Source organism: Pholis gunnellus, assembly GCF_910591455.1.
Source record: "Pholis gunnellus genome assembly, chromosome: 8".
Classification (NCBI taxonomy): Eukaryota; Metazoa; Chordata; class Actinopteri; order Perciformes; family Pholidae; genus Pholis; species Pholis gunnellus.
This window is the reverse complement of record NC_136534.1, coordinates 14,513,215-14,528,021: the sequence shown is the minus strand read 5'-3', so window position 1 is coordinate 14,528,021 and position 14,807 is coordinate 14,513,215. Positions and strand designations below refer to the sequence as shown.

Sequence of the window (14,807 nt, the reverse complement as noted above, 5' to 3'; positions counted from 1 at the left end):
ATATCGGTACTAATATTTAACCTTATTTTTTATTATTCAATATGTTTTATTTTACATCTTATGTTATGCATTAATAGACTGTATATGTGTTCTTTTTTGAATGTCCCATTTTTTTACCATTATTTCCAAGTGTGCTTTACTTTCCATCTTAATTTACATTAATTAGGACATTCTATTGCAGTTTTTGTGTTCATCCTATGTCAATTTTCCGTCGTTGTGCTGCATTGCTTGTATGAGGTGCGATACAAAAACAGTGTATTATTACTATTTGATGTAAATCTCTAAAGCGTACTGAAAGAGGTTCTATGTATTTCTGTCAGGCCTCGCTAAAGCTCGGATTAGGACTGTTGTATCCACAGTGGTTGGATAACTAGTAATACCACAGTGATACAATACTCATCATCATTTGACTCTTTAATGTGTCAGCATTACGTGTCATAGTTGACCAGGGTGAAGCTGAACTTAGCATGTAAATCATTTAAATACAAAGTAACCAGTAACTAACTTTTGAAATAAATGCATGAAGTAAAAAGCAGAATATAGTATAGTAGCGTAGTATAGTGGAGGGTTTACGATCATTTAAAATATGGTAGTTAGCTACTTTCCACCACTGCTTATGTTCTCTATTTGGACTTGATGTTCCATTATATAATTAGTTATTTTTAACTGTCTAAGGTTACGATATTGCTAAAAAATTTCAGACGGGTGCGATTCTTAAATAGGTCCCCTTTCCGGAAATGACGTAATGTTGTTATTATTCCAGGAAGAGGGCACGGGGAAGCACTGAACTGCGTCAACAATTGTTTTTATGATACATTCGGATTTCAGCTGCTTTTCAACATGGCAACTCGGTATGTCTCATGATTGTTTTATTCATACAACTAATCGCACAGTTGTTGTTGGTATTCTGTCCGCTCGACGTGTGTTTTTAGAGACTGTTTACGTTGGCTAACCTTGTCCTTCCTGATAGCCGTGCTCTCTAGTTAGCTTCTCTTTACGCTGAGGGCGTTGTAATGTTTCTAACCTAATGCTGATGACGTGTTTAAGTTAATATATTGCCGTGGAGTCTTGGGAACACGTATAACGTGATATTTCCCGAGCCTTTAACACGTGATCTCGTCTAGTGAAGTAACGCTAGCTAGCTTGTTAGCTTAGCCAGACATTGATCACTGTTTCCACATCAGGCCTCGCTTTCGTAGTTTGTATTTAGTCAGACATTACCGTTGACTTTTGACAAATTCGTGTCTAGCGTTACACATCAGAGGTTCGCTGATCGCTGTAACGTAACCTTAGATGACAATGTTCAGTGATTCCGATTATCAACCGAGCAGCTGTTTTTTTTTACTGTCACAGGCCCAATTACGTAGGAAGAAATGATGTGAGCTGAGGCCGCTCATCATGCGGTGTCTTAGTGTCAACTTCGTTAGAATAAAGGTCACTTGTGTCTAGAACAGTTTCTTCCTCTGCTGACATCTAATTGTGAATATGGTGTCTATCTGAGTATTTGACATTATTATACCTGAAAATAAAGTGGTCTAAAAAGCAATGTAAATGCATGTATGTTAATACTACTTTTTTTGTAACAAAGGTAAAGTTATCTTGGCAAATAATGACTTAAATATCAATGAGTGTCAGCCATTATAATAAATAGAAGTCTTAATGTATCGGGTGTAAAGTGTACCTGAGTTGTGCTTCATCATCAAAGTGATTTTCTTATTACCTTTAAAAGATAACAATCAAACATGAGCCATCTCCAGGCACAATTGTTTTATTTTTAGAAAATAAAATTGTTTCTTTTACATATTTGTTGTTTGCTAAATTAATTATGTGTTGCAGGACAAATGTAGGCTAATCTGGGAAATTAAAACAGTTTGGTTTTTAATAGCTAAATAAAGATAATTACTTGAGTTTGAAAGAAACGAGGTCCCGTACAGTTTTTCTACTTCATTAGTAGAAATTAGGTTTTCTTACACACAGAGGATGGGTCTATTTTCTCATTTCGTACAACTGTTTCACTTTTGCATTTGATGCAAAAAGCCATCAAGTAGATCTTGAGGACACCGTATCATATAATCCTTTGCTTTCCTTTTGGTGTTATCAGTGTAACTGTGTTTCATACATGAGCTGAATTGGCCCAATTAAAAGACCACTGAAAAGGTGTGTTTAGTTCAAGACAAACTCCAATACTACTTAGGGTGTTGCAGATAAGTTAAAGTCGTATGGATGTAGTAGGTCATGGGTTGTCCTGTAAATGTGGTTTTCCCACTGACGAGTGACTTTGTTGCTGGTCGTATGAGAGCAACTTACTGCTGGCAAGAATGGAATTTTATTGACTTTACATCTTGACAAGGAATTCCCAAACTGCCTCTGTGAGACTAATCTGTCTCACACAAGGAGAAGGCACAAGTCCATGAGCTCAGTAGGCTACAGTCCTACACCCACACCTGAGCCAAATTTATACATTTGTTGAAGATGTAGATCTGCAATTAGCATCTTTGTAGACAAGTTTCTTGAAATCAGACATTCCATCGATCGTGACAGAGGTTGCGTGCACTTCAAACATGTCATCTGTTTTTGCTGATCCCTTGATGTTGATGTGTAACTTTCAAATTATATTTTTTTCCCAAACAAACCTATTTAAAGCTTAAACAGATGATGTTCAATGTTAAGCCAAACCAAGCCAACTCTTGTCTTGTAGTGACAATGCACAATCATGGCTGATACCACAATCCTGCTGTTTAATGGAAATACTTTTAAAATGATCCCATACACCAATGAAATGACTCTAAATGTAAGATAAATGTCCATGCACTGGTTGACAGTCCTTTAAGGCTTAAATTATTGCCGGATAGGTTCTCTGTGTTTGAGTCTAATGAGAAACTACAGCAGATTGGGATGGCACAAACATTTTATGTGGGTCTGCATTGAAAAGCAAATCCATATCCTTGAATAATGTTTATATTTATCATCTGCAAATTGGCAATGGCTCTGTTTGAATATCAAAAATGGTTAGCCTAAGTAAAATAGGCTTTAAAATGTATGGCAATCTTGTAGAAATATCATTTAAATAGCTTTTACTCTGTACTAGACATTTGATAGATAACAATATACAGTAATTGTAGGATTTTTCTGTGGTTATTATTGTTCCTCATCATATATTCTGTGGCTTGTGTCTTCCTGTGTAGCCACTACTGAGTGATTTATGGCGCTGTTCCTGGACGGGACTTTATTGAGCACCAACATGGACACTTCAAACTTTGCCCATGTCATCTTCCAGAACATGGGGAAGAGTTACATGCCCCATGCTGCTCTGGAGTGTCACTATACACTGACGCAGTTCATCAAACCAAATGCAAAGGACTGGGTTGGCATTTTCAAGGTGAATAACCCTCTTCAGTGTATTAAAAAAAAAAATCAATACATGCACAATGATGATGAGTAGCAGAAGTATTACAGTATTTGTTCTCATGGCTAAAGCATATTGCATACGATATATTGATAGGTAAATCTCTTAACTACTGTATGATATAGAGGCTATCGAAGAATGACTTAAAATCTATGAATCTGTGCCAGTGAACACCTTGCAGGTTCGTTTTAGGATTTTCATTTTGCATGAAATGACCAGTACTTTTACTGAAAAGGTGGAAACATGATATTAATTCAGTGGTGAGGGAGATTGCAAGTGCAGCTATTGTCGAGTTTATTTGAAGAAAATGACACACTTCAGTGTCCCACATGGGTCTTGTTATAGGAGCAGTCATTTGTTTTAGTCACGTGTAGTGAATCGTGGATGTACACAGAAGCATGCGGCTCCAGGCTCTTCTGGACCAGCATGCCTTTTATCTTCCGGAGATGAGGTGGAAGCTGGAATTAAATCACACCAGATAAAAAGTAATGTCTCCCTCTGTTTGTGTTGCGTTCTGCCTGAATGCGCTGCTAGTATTAAGAGTCAGAAATATACTCCTATCATGCACTTATTCTTGCTGTAATGCCATTAAGCCAGTTAATCAGCCTGAGTTTTGCTCAGCACGAGAGATTTAAATGGTTCATATCTTTTGTAACATTGATAAAAGCCATTTATTCATTCTTTATCATAAACACATCCATGGTACATATACTTATGCTATTCATGATGTGTTTGTGGATGCATGCACACCAAGGGTTTCATCAGGCCTCACTGAGGAATGAGGTCATGTTAGGCTACTGATGGTAGATCAGGTAATGTCTGGCTGGATTCAGCACTCTGTTGTAGCTGGATGCCTCATCACATTGTGCTTAGCCTCAAGCGAGACACCAAACTAGATCTTAAAATCACTAATTTCTTGAGCCTCTAAAACACAGAGCTGAGCTGGAAAAGGCTGAGGGCAGGATCGTAAATTGTGTGAATGTTCCTGGCAGCGCTGACGGGTGAGACGTTTGGTGCCAAGTTCTTCAGGTCTGTATGCATAGAGATAACCTGGATACACTGTGCATCAGTGTTAGCTCCTTAACACTTATTTAGTCGCTCTTGGCTCCCGGGCAAACAAAGCAAATTCTGTCTCAGATTATTTGGAGTGCTACCGCTTTCAAGAGTTTACGGTGCATGTTCCGGGTATGTTTAGGTCAGTGATGCGGTTTGAGTAGAACATGTCCAACGGTTCAGTCGGTTGCAGTTGTACTTGCCGGCACAACTGTCAGTAATGTGGTTCAAAGAGTTCTGACTGAATTGAAAATAAATTATTTTCACATTTCTAATTTAGGCTTTCACATGCCAACCTAAAATAATTTACAGATGTTTAAATGATGCACCTTTTAATTTAGCAAGTCAAACAAACTAAGTAAGCTGTTGATGGTAGACAGCTTCTTGTTTGCACATGGACAGAAGCAGCCTTTGGCCCGTTTGATGTCGGAACATTTCTCAAACGGTGTGACGCAAGCTGCTCTGAGGTTCATGGAGGAATGCTGTTGGGACAGGTTGTCACAGTAGCCTAGGAGAAAGCAAGCCCTGCTTTATAATTAACCAGTGTGATTCATGAACAACTTGCTCTTAAATGTATCCAGTCTGACTCTTACACAGACAGTACATTACCTCCTGCTGCATCTTTGCCACCGGCTTCTGTCAGCTTTCTTGCAGAAGTATGACTTTGCCGGTGGTGAAATGCCATGAAAATACAGTGGTAGGCTCTCTGATCACATTTCATAACTGCTTGTATGTTTGGAGATTTTACTCTCTATTTGTTTTATAGTGGCTCTACACCGTCTCTACCTCCTCTCCTCCTATTTATACACATTGCAGACCGGTCTGTTGTAAGTGAAAGAGTTCCTCTCAGAGTTTTCACCCACCACCACCACCTCTGCTGCTCTAATGAGTGGACTGGTAAGGGCTAGCCTTCAGTAATGACGCTCTCTAACTAGGTGCATGTTTTAATTGCTTCCTGTTCTTTACTGCTGGAGGCTGGAACTGCACCGGTAACAATTGGGGGTTTTGGAGCACCAGAGCTTTCTATCTCTGGCTCTGATGAACACTTGCAGTATTGTAGCTGTAGGCTGTTTGTACACAGGTGAGAAAATAAACTGCCCAGATAGTGGGGGGAAAAAAAAGCCTGTACACATCAAAGCAACATCTGTTGCAGACATTTAAGTGAGGTCTGTCTGCATGAATATTTAAAATATAACTTTGGCTCAACTTTAAAAGTCAAATCACTCTCTTTAATCCCTGTTCAGTGGTGTAGAGGCTGGTGTAAGGGTCTGGTTTGACTGGGCTTGTTGTGGATGCACGTGTGTGCCCGAGTGCACACTGAAAGCCAGCCAGCTCGATGTGACTCTGATTTTCTTTGACAGTTTTACGGCACCAGGCTGAAGTTATGGATGTATTTTCTGTGCTCCCTCCTCATCAGCCTTTCAGTTAACAACACATAAAATACGTATAATTACATTTTGGTTTTCATTTTCAGGTCACTTATGTATAACATTTTCACCTATTTTCCTCTTTCCTGTTAGAAGTGAGTTGTAGTTCCATTTCCACAGTCAGGCTTGTTCGTGAAAAGAGCTGGTGCCACATGCACGTGTTGACCAGCAGTTTCAGTGGTTTACAGAAATGATATATTTTTTTCCTTTTAGGCACGATCTTGCACTATCGCTCCGACGTGATTACCGTAATAAACCAGTTTGAGATATTTTGGAAGTGGTACTGTGTGGATTCTAGGAAGTCTCCTTGTTAATCCTCCATTGTTATTATCTTACACACTGATGTGGTGAGAGCGTCTGGTTGAATGGATTCCCCACAATGTCTCACAGGTTGGTTGGAGCACAGCGAGGGACTATTACACATTCTTGTGGTCGCCTCTCCCAGAGAACTATGTGGAAGGCACCGCAGTCAACCGAACGGTGGTCTTTCAGGGTAAGATCATACCATAGTTTTATGTATCTTTGACACCTTTTAATAACTGCATATCTGAGTGCTGTTCGGAGGATTGTTAACTTTAATGCTGAATCAGTGGGTAGAAATAAATGTGAAGCTCTCCCCGTAGATTGCTATTCTAGTGTCAGAGATATTTTAGTTTATGTAAAAATTAATCTTTTATACTACTTATTTTTATAAAGTAATGGAGACTGACATGAAGGGAAGAACGACTCTTATTTGCTTTTTAGATTCAAACTCTGCACTTTTTCAGTTATACACGCACTTAATCCAAGTTATAGCTGCACTTTGTATTAACTTTGGAATAAATAAGAGGAATATCTTTTTTTTGCTGTGAGTTTGCTGACTGGATGTCCTTCTTCCAGGTTATTATGTGCCCAATGATGATGCCGAGTTCTACCAGTTCTGTTACGTGACCCACAAAGGGGAGATCAGGGGAGCCAGCACGCCATTCCTGTTCCGTACCAACAGCCCTTCAGAGGACGAGCTGCTGACGGTGGAGGATGAATGCAACTCTGACATCCTGGTGGTCACCACCAAGGCTGGCTACTTTGAGGTATAGTACGCCTTAGCAGTGCTACTCAATGCTCCCTAAATCATAGTAGGTTGTTATGGACATAATGCACAGTGGTGAATAACATGATATGCTATTTGAGCAATGGTGGGTTTTCTTTTGTCGGTGAAGTTAACTATTGTGTGAGTGGCCCGGACATCTTGACCAACTCATCTCTCTCTCTGTGCAGCAAAAGATGGAGGAAGCCCACCGAGAGAAAGAGGAGCTGGTCAAAAACATGGCTGTCCTGCAGCACGAGAAGGAGCAGCTGGAAGCTGAGAAGGAGAGCCTGCAGAAGGAGTGTGAGCAGGAGAAAGAGACCTGTGCCCAGCTGAGAAGAGAGAGCCAAGTAAGCTGACAATGGACCGAGTCCATTTTTAACGGCCGTTGGGAGTGCCAGCAGTAAGGAGGGAGGAAAATGTTTGTTGCTGTTCTAACTGTTTTGTTAGTGAAGAAAGACGTCCGGCTCCTTTTCTGTTGTATATTATCGTCGTTCTTGGTTGTTGATTGAGCAGCACATATTTATAAATGTGCTAAATTATAAGACTGGTGCTCTTTTCTAGTTCTTGTAGTTATACCAAACAGTCTCTTAGCACCCTCTAGCGAAAGACTGCAAATATGCAGAGCTGTTCAAACATGCACTAAAAGTATAAATCACACTCTGATAATTTAGACATTCATATCCGTCAAAGTTGTAATGCTGTTTTTTTTATAGCATAACATTAAGTTTTAAAGGCGGTGTCGGTATTAATTCATATTGCTGGCCTCTGCAGCACTTAAAACGTTTTTCAGATGAAAACATGATTACAGATTTTGTGGCTGTTCATTTTATGACTCAACTTTTATATGATTTTTTTAATGTGGTATGAATATAAAGATTCAAAAATTATTCCTATAAACAAATTGTTTTAAAAAAAAAAAAAGATTTCCTTTTTGCTTTTTTGATGTCTTCTTTTTAGTTTGAGAACTCGGCATCGTGACATAATGGTGATTTTGATCTAGACTTTTTATGCTTTGCACACGTTTTCCACGAGCACAGAGTCAAAGAGTGAGATGGAAAGTGGTAGAGCAAGAAGGTAGCATTATTTTGTCTTGTCAGTTTTGAACCCATCAACATTTACGTAGGTCTTGGCACAAATTAGAGTAAAGTATTTATTTTACGAATGAGAATAATTAATTAATTTAGTAATTCTTTAGATCACGCACATTATCAAACGGAAGCATTATTTTTTTCATACTTTGTATCGTCTTTGGTCTTTTTTTTTTTGTTTGTTTTTATTCCAACTGTTGCCAACATTATATTTTATTGTCTCCCAGGATGTGCAGAATTCGTCCCAGGCCCTGCAAGAAGAGAAAGAGGAAGTAAAGAGGAGGCTGGAGGAGGCCACAGCCAGAGTTCTACAGTTGGAGGAGGATCTGATTGGAGTCACTCAGAAGGGTCTACAAAAGGAAACTGAGCTGGACAGGTGAGGTCAGGATGGAGGGCTTCTTACAGATTCACTGAATTGCAGGTTTTGGTCACATGCACGCTTATTCATGTGATCATCACATGTCTCATTCTTCACATGTTTCACATAATCTATAATATGGTCACTAATCAATTATTCCAAACACTGAATGTGAACATAGACAGTGTGATGGGTGATATACTTTGTGACTATCAATGTTTATGACCTTTTTTTTTTTTTTTTTTTTTTAGTCTCAAGGACAGAGTGAAGAAACTCACAGCAGAGAAGGAGGCCCTTGAATCTCATCTCAAGAATGAGAAAGATGAGAAGGAACTCTATAAGGTAATGTGCTGGTAGTATTAATACGTTTCTTCACATAAATGAACTGGGTCAATGTTCAGATAGGTAGCAGCTATGTTCACGTCACGTGATCATAATATATATTCGGTTGGCTGAGCAGGGGTTCGGTTGACTGCCATGTTGGTGACAGTTTTACAATCTGTACAGTTAGCAATAATTTCTGTTATATTACATTGCCCAAATTGGAGGTCCAGTCCATTGACTTTTCCTGTTTTTCGTTTTTTACTACAGTGATTATTCTGTATACTCTTGCTCAAGCGTTTAGTCTAAAGAGGGCATGCCTTATTCTGTCTTCTTCTGCTGCGTCTGGTGTTTCTGTGCCTTTGTTGTGGTCAGCACTGCACAGGAACTGGGAATGCCATATACTTTAGTGTCGCCACGGAAATGAAATGAAAAAAAAAAAAAAAACCCATACCTAATTTAACTTGCACTGGAGCCGTTGCACAAGGAAAACTTTATGGGCCTATCTCAATCTCTGTGTTGTAATTTAGGTCATGCGACATTTATTTTAATAGTCCTATGCTCTTCGGTACATGATCCTGATTGGTGTTGTATAAATGAGGCAAACGCCAAGGACTTTATGTTTCATAACTTCTCTTGTGTTTTATAACGTATTCTGTGTGTGTCTGTGTGTGTGTGTTTGTGTGTGTGTGTGTTTGTGTGTGTGTGTGTGTGTGTGCACCAGATTCACCTGAAAAACCGGGAGCTTGAGAACACTAAGCTGAGTGCAGAGCTGCAGATGCTGAAGTCTGTGGATGTGAACAAGGAAAACACAATTGCCCAGTTCAAAGAGGAGGTGGGACGCCTGCAGGCGTGCCTCACTGAGAAGGAGAAACAGTACAGAGAGATCGTGGCCAAGGTTCCCCCCATGGTACAAATTATTTAGTGTGAAAGCTTTAAGAAAGTCACAACACCGAGATAGATTTGTCATGAACGGTATTCAACTTGATTACTGCTTATGTCATAATAACGATGACATAATGATGACTATAAAATATTGATAGTAAAAATAAGAATAATGACAAACAATTACAAACCTTCACTTGAAACGTCTTTGTTTGCGGCAGGGAGATTTGAAGGCCCTGAAGGAGAAGCTGCGGCAGAAGGAGGAGCAGCTCCAGGCCAACCATCAGCAGGCCTCCTTGTTGGCCGCGGAGTTGAGGGACGCCTCTAGCACCCGCGACCGTACCATGTCTGAACTCTACCACATGAAGCTGGAGGCCGACGGCCTTCGCCAGGCTAAGGCTGAAGCTCAGGCCCAGTGCGTCCGCCTGGAGCGCCTGGTAGAGCAGATGAAGGCAGAGGCCAAAAGGGAAGCGGTAAGGATGATAATCAGTCTGCTAACGGGCTTTATTGATGGAAACGTTGCATTTATTGTTTGATATAATCATAGGCAGGGGGTAGGCGATGTGTGAGCATAGAAAACCTGTTAATATTCTGTGTGCCAATGAGTAGCAATGAGGTAAAAAAATAAAAGTATGGTTTGTTCTACCAAGCAGAGCATACTTAAGAAAGTTACTGGTAGGAAGAGCTAAATAATAGAAATGGAAACAAAAAGCCTCACCGGGGGTTTTATTGGTTCTGCTTTTAAAGGCGGCTGTAGTTATATCCAAAAGTCAGGCCTAGCCAGGTGTAAACTAAAAAAAGATAACATCCTCACCCTGATCAACACAGTTTCCCGTCCTGCCTGAGACCGACACATAACAGCTTTTTATTGATCGCCCTGGTTTTATTAAAGAATCCTTTAATAGCATCCCTTTACTGTAAAGCCCCTAATAGTAAGGGTTATGCTTGATCATCTACAATGTCTGTTAAGGGTTTCTTTCTATCACTACAACTTCCCAGGGGTCCTTGCAGTTGGCCCATTACTGTGATGTGATTACTGTAGTGTTTGTCTTCATCAGGCCAAAGCAGAAGAAGAAGCTGCTGGAGACCCAGCTGTTTTAGCAGAGCTGCAGAGAGAGGTGGAGGATCTGAAGCTGCGGCTGCACATGGCTGCAGAACACTACAAGGAGAAATACAAGGAATGCCAGCGACTGCAAAAACATGTGCTTAGACTCTCTGATCAGCAAGGGGTAGGTATTGTCTTCAGTCGCATACTTTTGTTTGTGTTCTTAAAAGTCATGTTAAATTTTTGTTGTTTACTGATCCTGTGTGTATCCAGCTCAGGCCTGTGCCAGTTTACTTTCGGTTGTTTTTGTCTCCCAGTTGCATTGGGAGCTCATTTTCAACACCTACATTGTTCTGTCCGTAGGATCTGAAGAGAAGCTCAGCACAAGAGGCCTCAACAATCCCTGTATCAGTGAGTCCAGACACATCGGTGCCAGGTACGTTTCGTCTAACTCTGCCAAAGTGTAAGTCTTGGAATGAACAATTGCAGTTCAAACTGTAATCCTGCTTTGCCAAACTGTCTGACTTGCCTTCATTGTCTTCACAGGGAGTCCAGGTTCTGCTGATCCCATGCTGGAAGCCATCATCCAGGAAAAACTCAAAGGATTCAGCAGAGAGGCTTCCGACAGGAACGACAAGTACAGGAAATGCAAGCAGCTGCTGGTGGTAAGAAACGTATTATTTACGTTTTTGTACTGGTCATGTGTCCCCAAATTAGATGTTCAAACCCTGCTGTCAAAGACTCATGTTCTCCAAAGGTTAAGTATGGGCCTCCTGCATTGTAGGGTAAAGAAATATGATTTTAGAAAAAGAGCACTGGTTAATATCTGACTGCTCTTCAGGAGGAGAAGGAGCGTAGCTGCATGTTTGCTGATGAGCTGGCCAAGATGGAGGTGAAATTTAAGGAACAACTGAAGATGAATGAGAACGTGAAACTGCAGTTGGCATCAGAGGAAGATCGCTTCAAGGTCAGTCGAGACACTAAGCACTGCGGTCAGACCATTTGCTGCACGTGATGCTCTGCTGCTGCTTTCAAATCAGGTCTGTCTTTGGACACTTACTGCGCTTTTACTGCTGGGTATGGCTGGTTTAGCTCTGGGATGGAGCCTTTGATGCTATCTCTCCCCTTGAACAGAGCCTCTCTGACAGTGTTGTTTATGAGCAGGCCTATCTGTGAGAGGACATTTTACTGCTGTTTATTTCAAACTCTGGAGACAAGCGAAGTTTGGCTCTGAGGAGCCATCTCCAGTTGCCTGGCTAATGCTGTGCTTGGCACAGGTCAGGCGGATATTTGCTTAGTGTCTCAGAAGAATTCAAACAGGTTGTTTTGCTTTGACCGGTATTGTGCATAAATCAGTCCTCTGCAAAGGGAAGCTTTTTATGGCTGTGATCAATTAATGTCACGCACTGAGGTCTGAGCTTATTTCGATCGTGCAGTTTTCAATCAGACGTTTGAGGATTGAAAATGCCTCTTGTGTTTTTTGTGTCTTTTGTTTACCTCAGAGCCAGGTAGCTGAGAAGGGACGGGATCTGAGGGAGCTGAAGGAAACACTAGCACTTCTTGTGAAGGAGAAGGAAAAAGTGGAGGGGGTTAGTGACAGCTTTCATTTTCTCTTTTATAGACTTCTTCCACTCTAAAAATTCCTTGAAAACTGCCATTCCCCTGCAGTTTTCCCTCTCCCAATCTGGTTTGTGTTTAATACGCCTCTAATTGTAGAAGCAAAGTAAATGAGTTCTTATTTTCCATTCCATTACTTTGGACCACAGCAAGGTCCTCGCTGACCTAAAATATTGCTTCGAGGTAATGCTGTTACAGCTAAGAGGAGCAGGATGACCCAATTTGAGGTTTAGACTGTAAACTAAATTGGTGTCTGCAACTAACGTCAATAAAACACAGCCTCCCAATCCCTTTGAAAATGAGAAGTTTCTTTTTTTAATGAAGGCACAACTTTAACTGTGTGAGAGAAAAAGTAAGAACTCATAGCTCAGGAGCTGATGCGTGATTTTAAGCAGTGATGTGGTGCTTGCCTTGAAAGACAGGCAGGCATAGAGATATGTAACTCCACAGAAAACATTATGACACATTTTTTGTTGTTGTAAAAAATAAATAATAATTCTGCTTCTTCCTGCCTAGGAGCCCCAGAAGGGCGGCGGCGGCGGCAGTAGCAGCAGCAGCAGCAGCAGCAGCAGGAAGGGAGATCAGGGCGGCAGTGAGAAAACCAGTCTGGAGAGTGTCCAGACCAGTGTGCCTTTATTCCTGCAGTACCCTGTCCCTTACACCCAGGATGCCCCCACACCCCTGCTGGTCTCTCAGAGCCCCAGCAAGCTGCATTTTGGGAACCCTTACTCCATCTCAGACTCAAAAGGTCGGTTTCCTTTTCAGAAAGATTCACAAACCTTTGTTCAAAATTCTCCAGTAATAATAAGCTGTGTCTCTGTATTCTCTCCCTGCAGATGAGGGCGATGAGGAGTTCTCAGATGACCAGCTGCTTAGGCTTCCCCCTGTGGGCCCACCCTCCTGGGACAGTAATGTGGTGTGCATCCAACCCACCCGCAACCACAGCCGGCCAGAAGGCCACGAGGAGTCCGAGGAAAAGCAAACCAACAACAACAACGTAAGCTCAGACTGTGCCATCAGTATTCTCTCCCATGTGCAGTATGCAGTTAAATACTGATGATGGATTTCTTTTTCTTCCTCAGTGTTAAATATTCACAAATGATCATAATTCACAAACGTTCTTTCTCAGGGAAATACCAACGAACAGCCCACAGCAACGGAAACTCACAGCCCATTTGTGAGTGATGGACAAACTGCCTTCTGCTTTGATCCCAGGTAACACACCCTCACATGCTCAAACTCTAATAAATGCCTTACAAGTTTGCTGCACCCTACATTTTCTAAACCTGTGCATTGTAACATGTGTAAAGTGTTTGTTCTGCTGCACAGCCCCCTTTTGTTGGTATTAGTCATGCAGCAGGCCACCCACGTCGCATCAGACAGATGCTCTTTATTAGCCAGCGCTCCTGGTTTGCCCACATCACCACTCGACTGCTTATTGACGGGAGCGTTCTCTCCCTGCCTTTCTCTTCTTCTGTCCCCTCCCTGTGTGCAGCATGGACATGAAGCGATGTCCGCTGTGTGAGGTCATCTTCCCACCCAACTATGACCAGAGCAAGTTTGAGGAGCATGTGGAGAGCCACTGGAAAATCTGCCCCATGTGCAGCGAGCAGTTCCCGCTGGACTGCGACCAGAAGGTGTTTGAGAATCATGTGCTCACCCACTTCGACGGCCACACGCTCAACTTCGACTAGAAAAACAGAAAATCAGCACATCCGGTCTGCCTACTTCCTGTGGCCACTGAAATAAATCACTCTGCACTCTTTTCTGCATGTAATGGTGTGAAGATCCACTCTTTAGGACTATACTGACTTTCGCTTTGTTACTTCAACTTAGAGAAACACTTTGAAGCGATGTGACATTTCTAAATGACATTCTGATTCAGTGTATATGGCAGGGCTACTGAATTAGCATTTTCTTTTATAGTTAAAAGGTTTCCCTTCATTTGGATTTGAAGAATAATTTAGGGGGATATGACTGTTGTACGTATATTTGCTGACTTTAAATTGGCTCACACAGATCTGCCAGACTACAGGATGTAACGAATCAGGGAAAGAGATAAGTGTTTACCAAACCTACATTTAAAACATCCAACCAAATGATTCCCCCCCTTAAACATCACTGTACAAGTCATTTACTCATTATTTATAGAAAGCAGCCTTGGTGCACAATATGCAGTCAGGGAGAACTCTTCAGTGATTACATTTATTCATAATACAGTATATCCTCAGATCATCTATTTTAGAATAATTAAAGCCAATGATATTGTGAAAGCATTGCTACTTTGTGTAGGATCTATATATGATGTATTGATTTGTTTTATGTTAGGTTTCCTTTGTTTTGATTTTGAATATGTTATGGGTGTTTGTGTCAGATCCTTAGTGCATGCTGAGCTTATTTTAAATTTCCTTTTGTTCTCCTCTTTTACAGTAATAACTTATTTCCTCATAGACCTGTTTCATTTGTTAAGTGAGTCTCATGTATCTAATAAGAACTAATAAAGTCTGTTTGAATCTGAATCGTGTCCACACACAGTTA

The 14,807-nt window shown here is 41.0% G+C and overlaps 1 protein-coding gene across 1 annotated transcript; it reads left to right on the top strand.

Annotated features, from left to right (window-relative positions):
- Positions 1–735: 735 nt before the first annotated feature.
- tax1bp1b (Tax1 (human T-cell leukemia virus type I) binding protein 1b) lies at positions 736–14,788 on the top strand. The gene is made up of 18 exons (XM_079164402.1): positions 736–851; positions 3,186–3,379; positions 6,277–6,379; positions 6,766–6,956; positions 7,144–7,302; positions 8,271–8,419; positions 8,653–8,743; positions 9,447–9,632; positions 9,829–10,080; positions 10,666–10,836; positions 11,016–11,088; positions 11,199–11,317; positions 11,494–11,619; positions 12,155–12,241; positions 12,786–13,017; positions 13,106–13,266; positions 13,399–13,484; positions 13,765–14,788. The coding sequence occupies exons 2-18, from the start codon at positions 3,203–3,205 to the stop codon at positions 13,961–13,963; spliced, it is 2,562 nt and encodes an 853-aa protein (XP_079020528.1). The 5' UTR covers positions 736–851; positions 3,186–3,202; the 3' UTR covers positions 13,964–14,788.
- Positions 14,789–14,807: the final 19 nt, after the last annotated feature.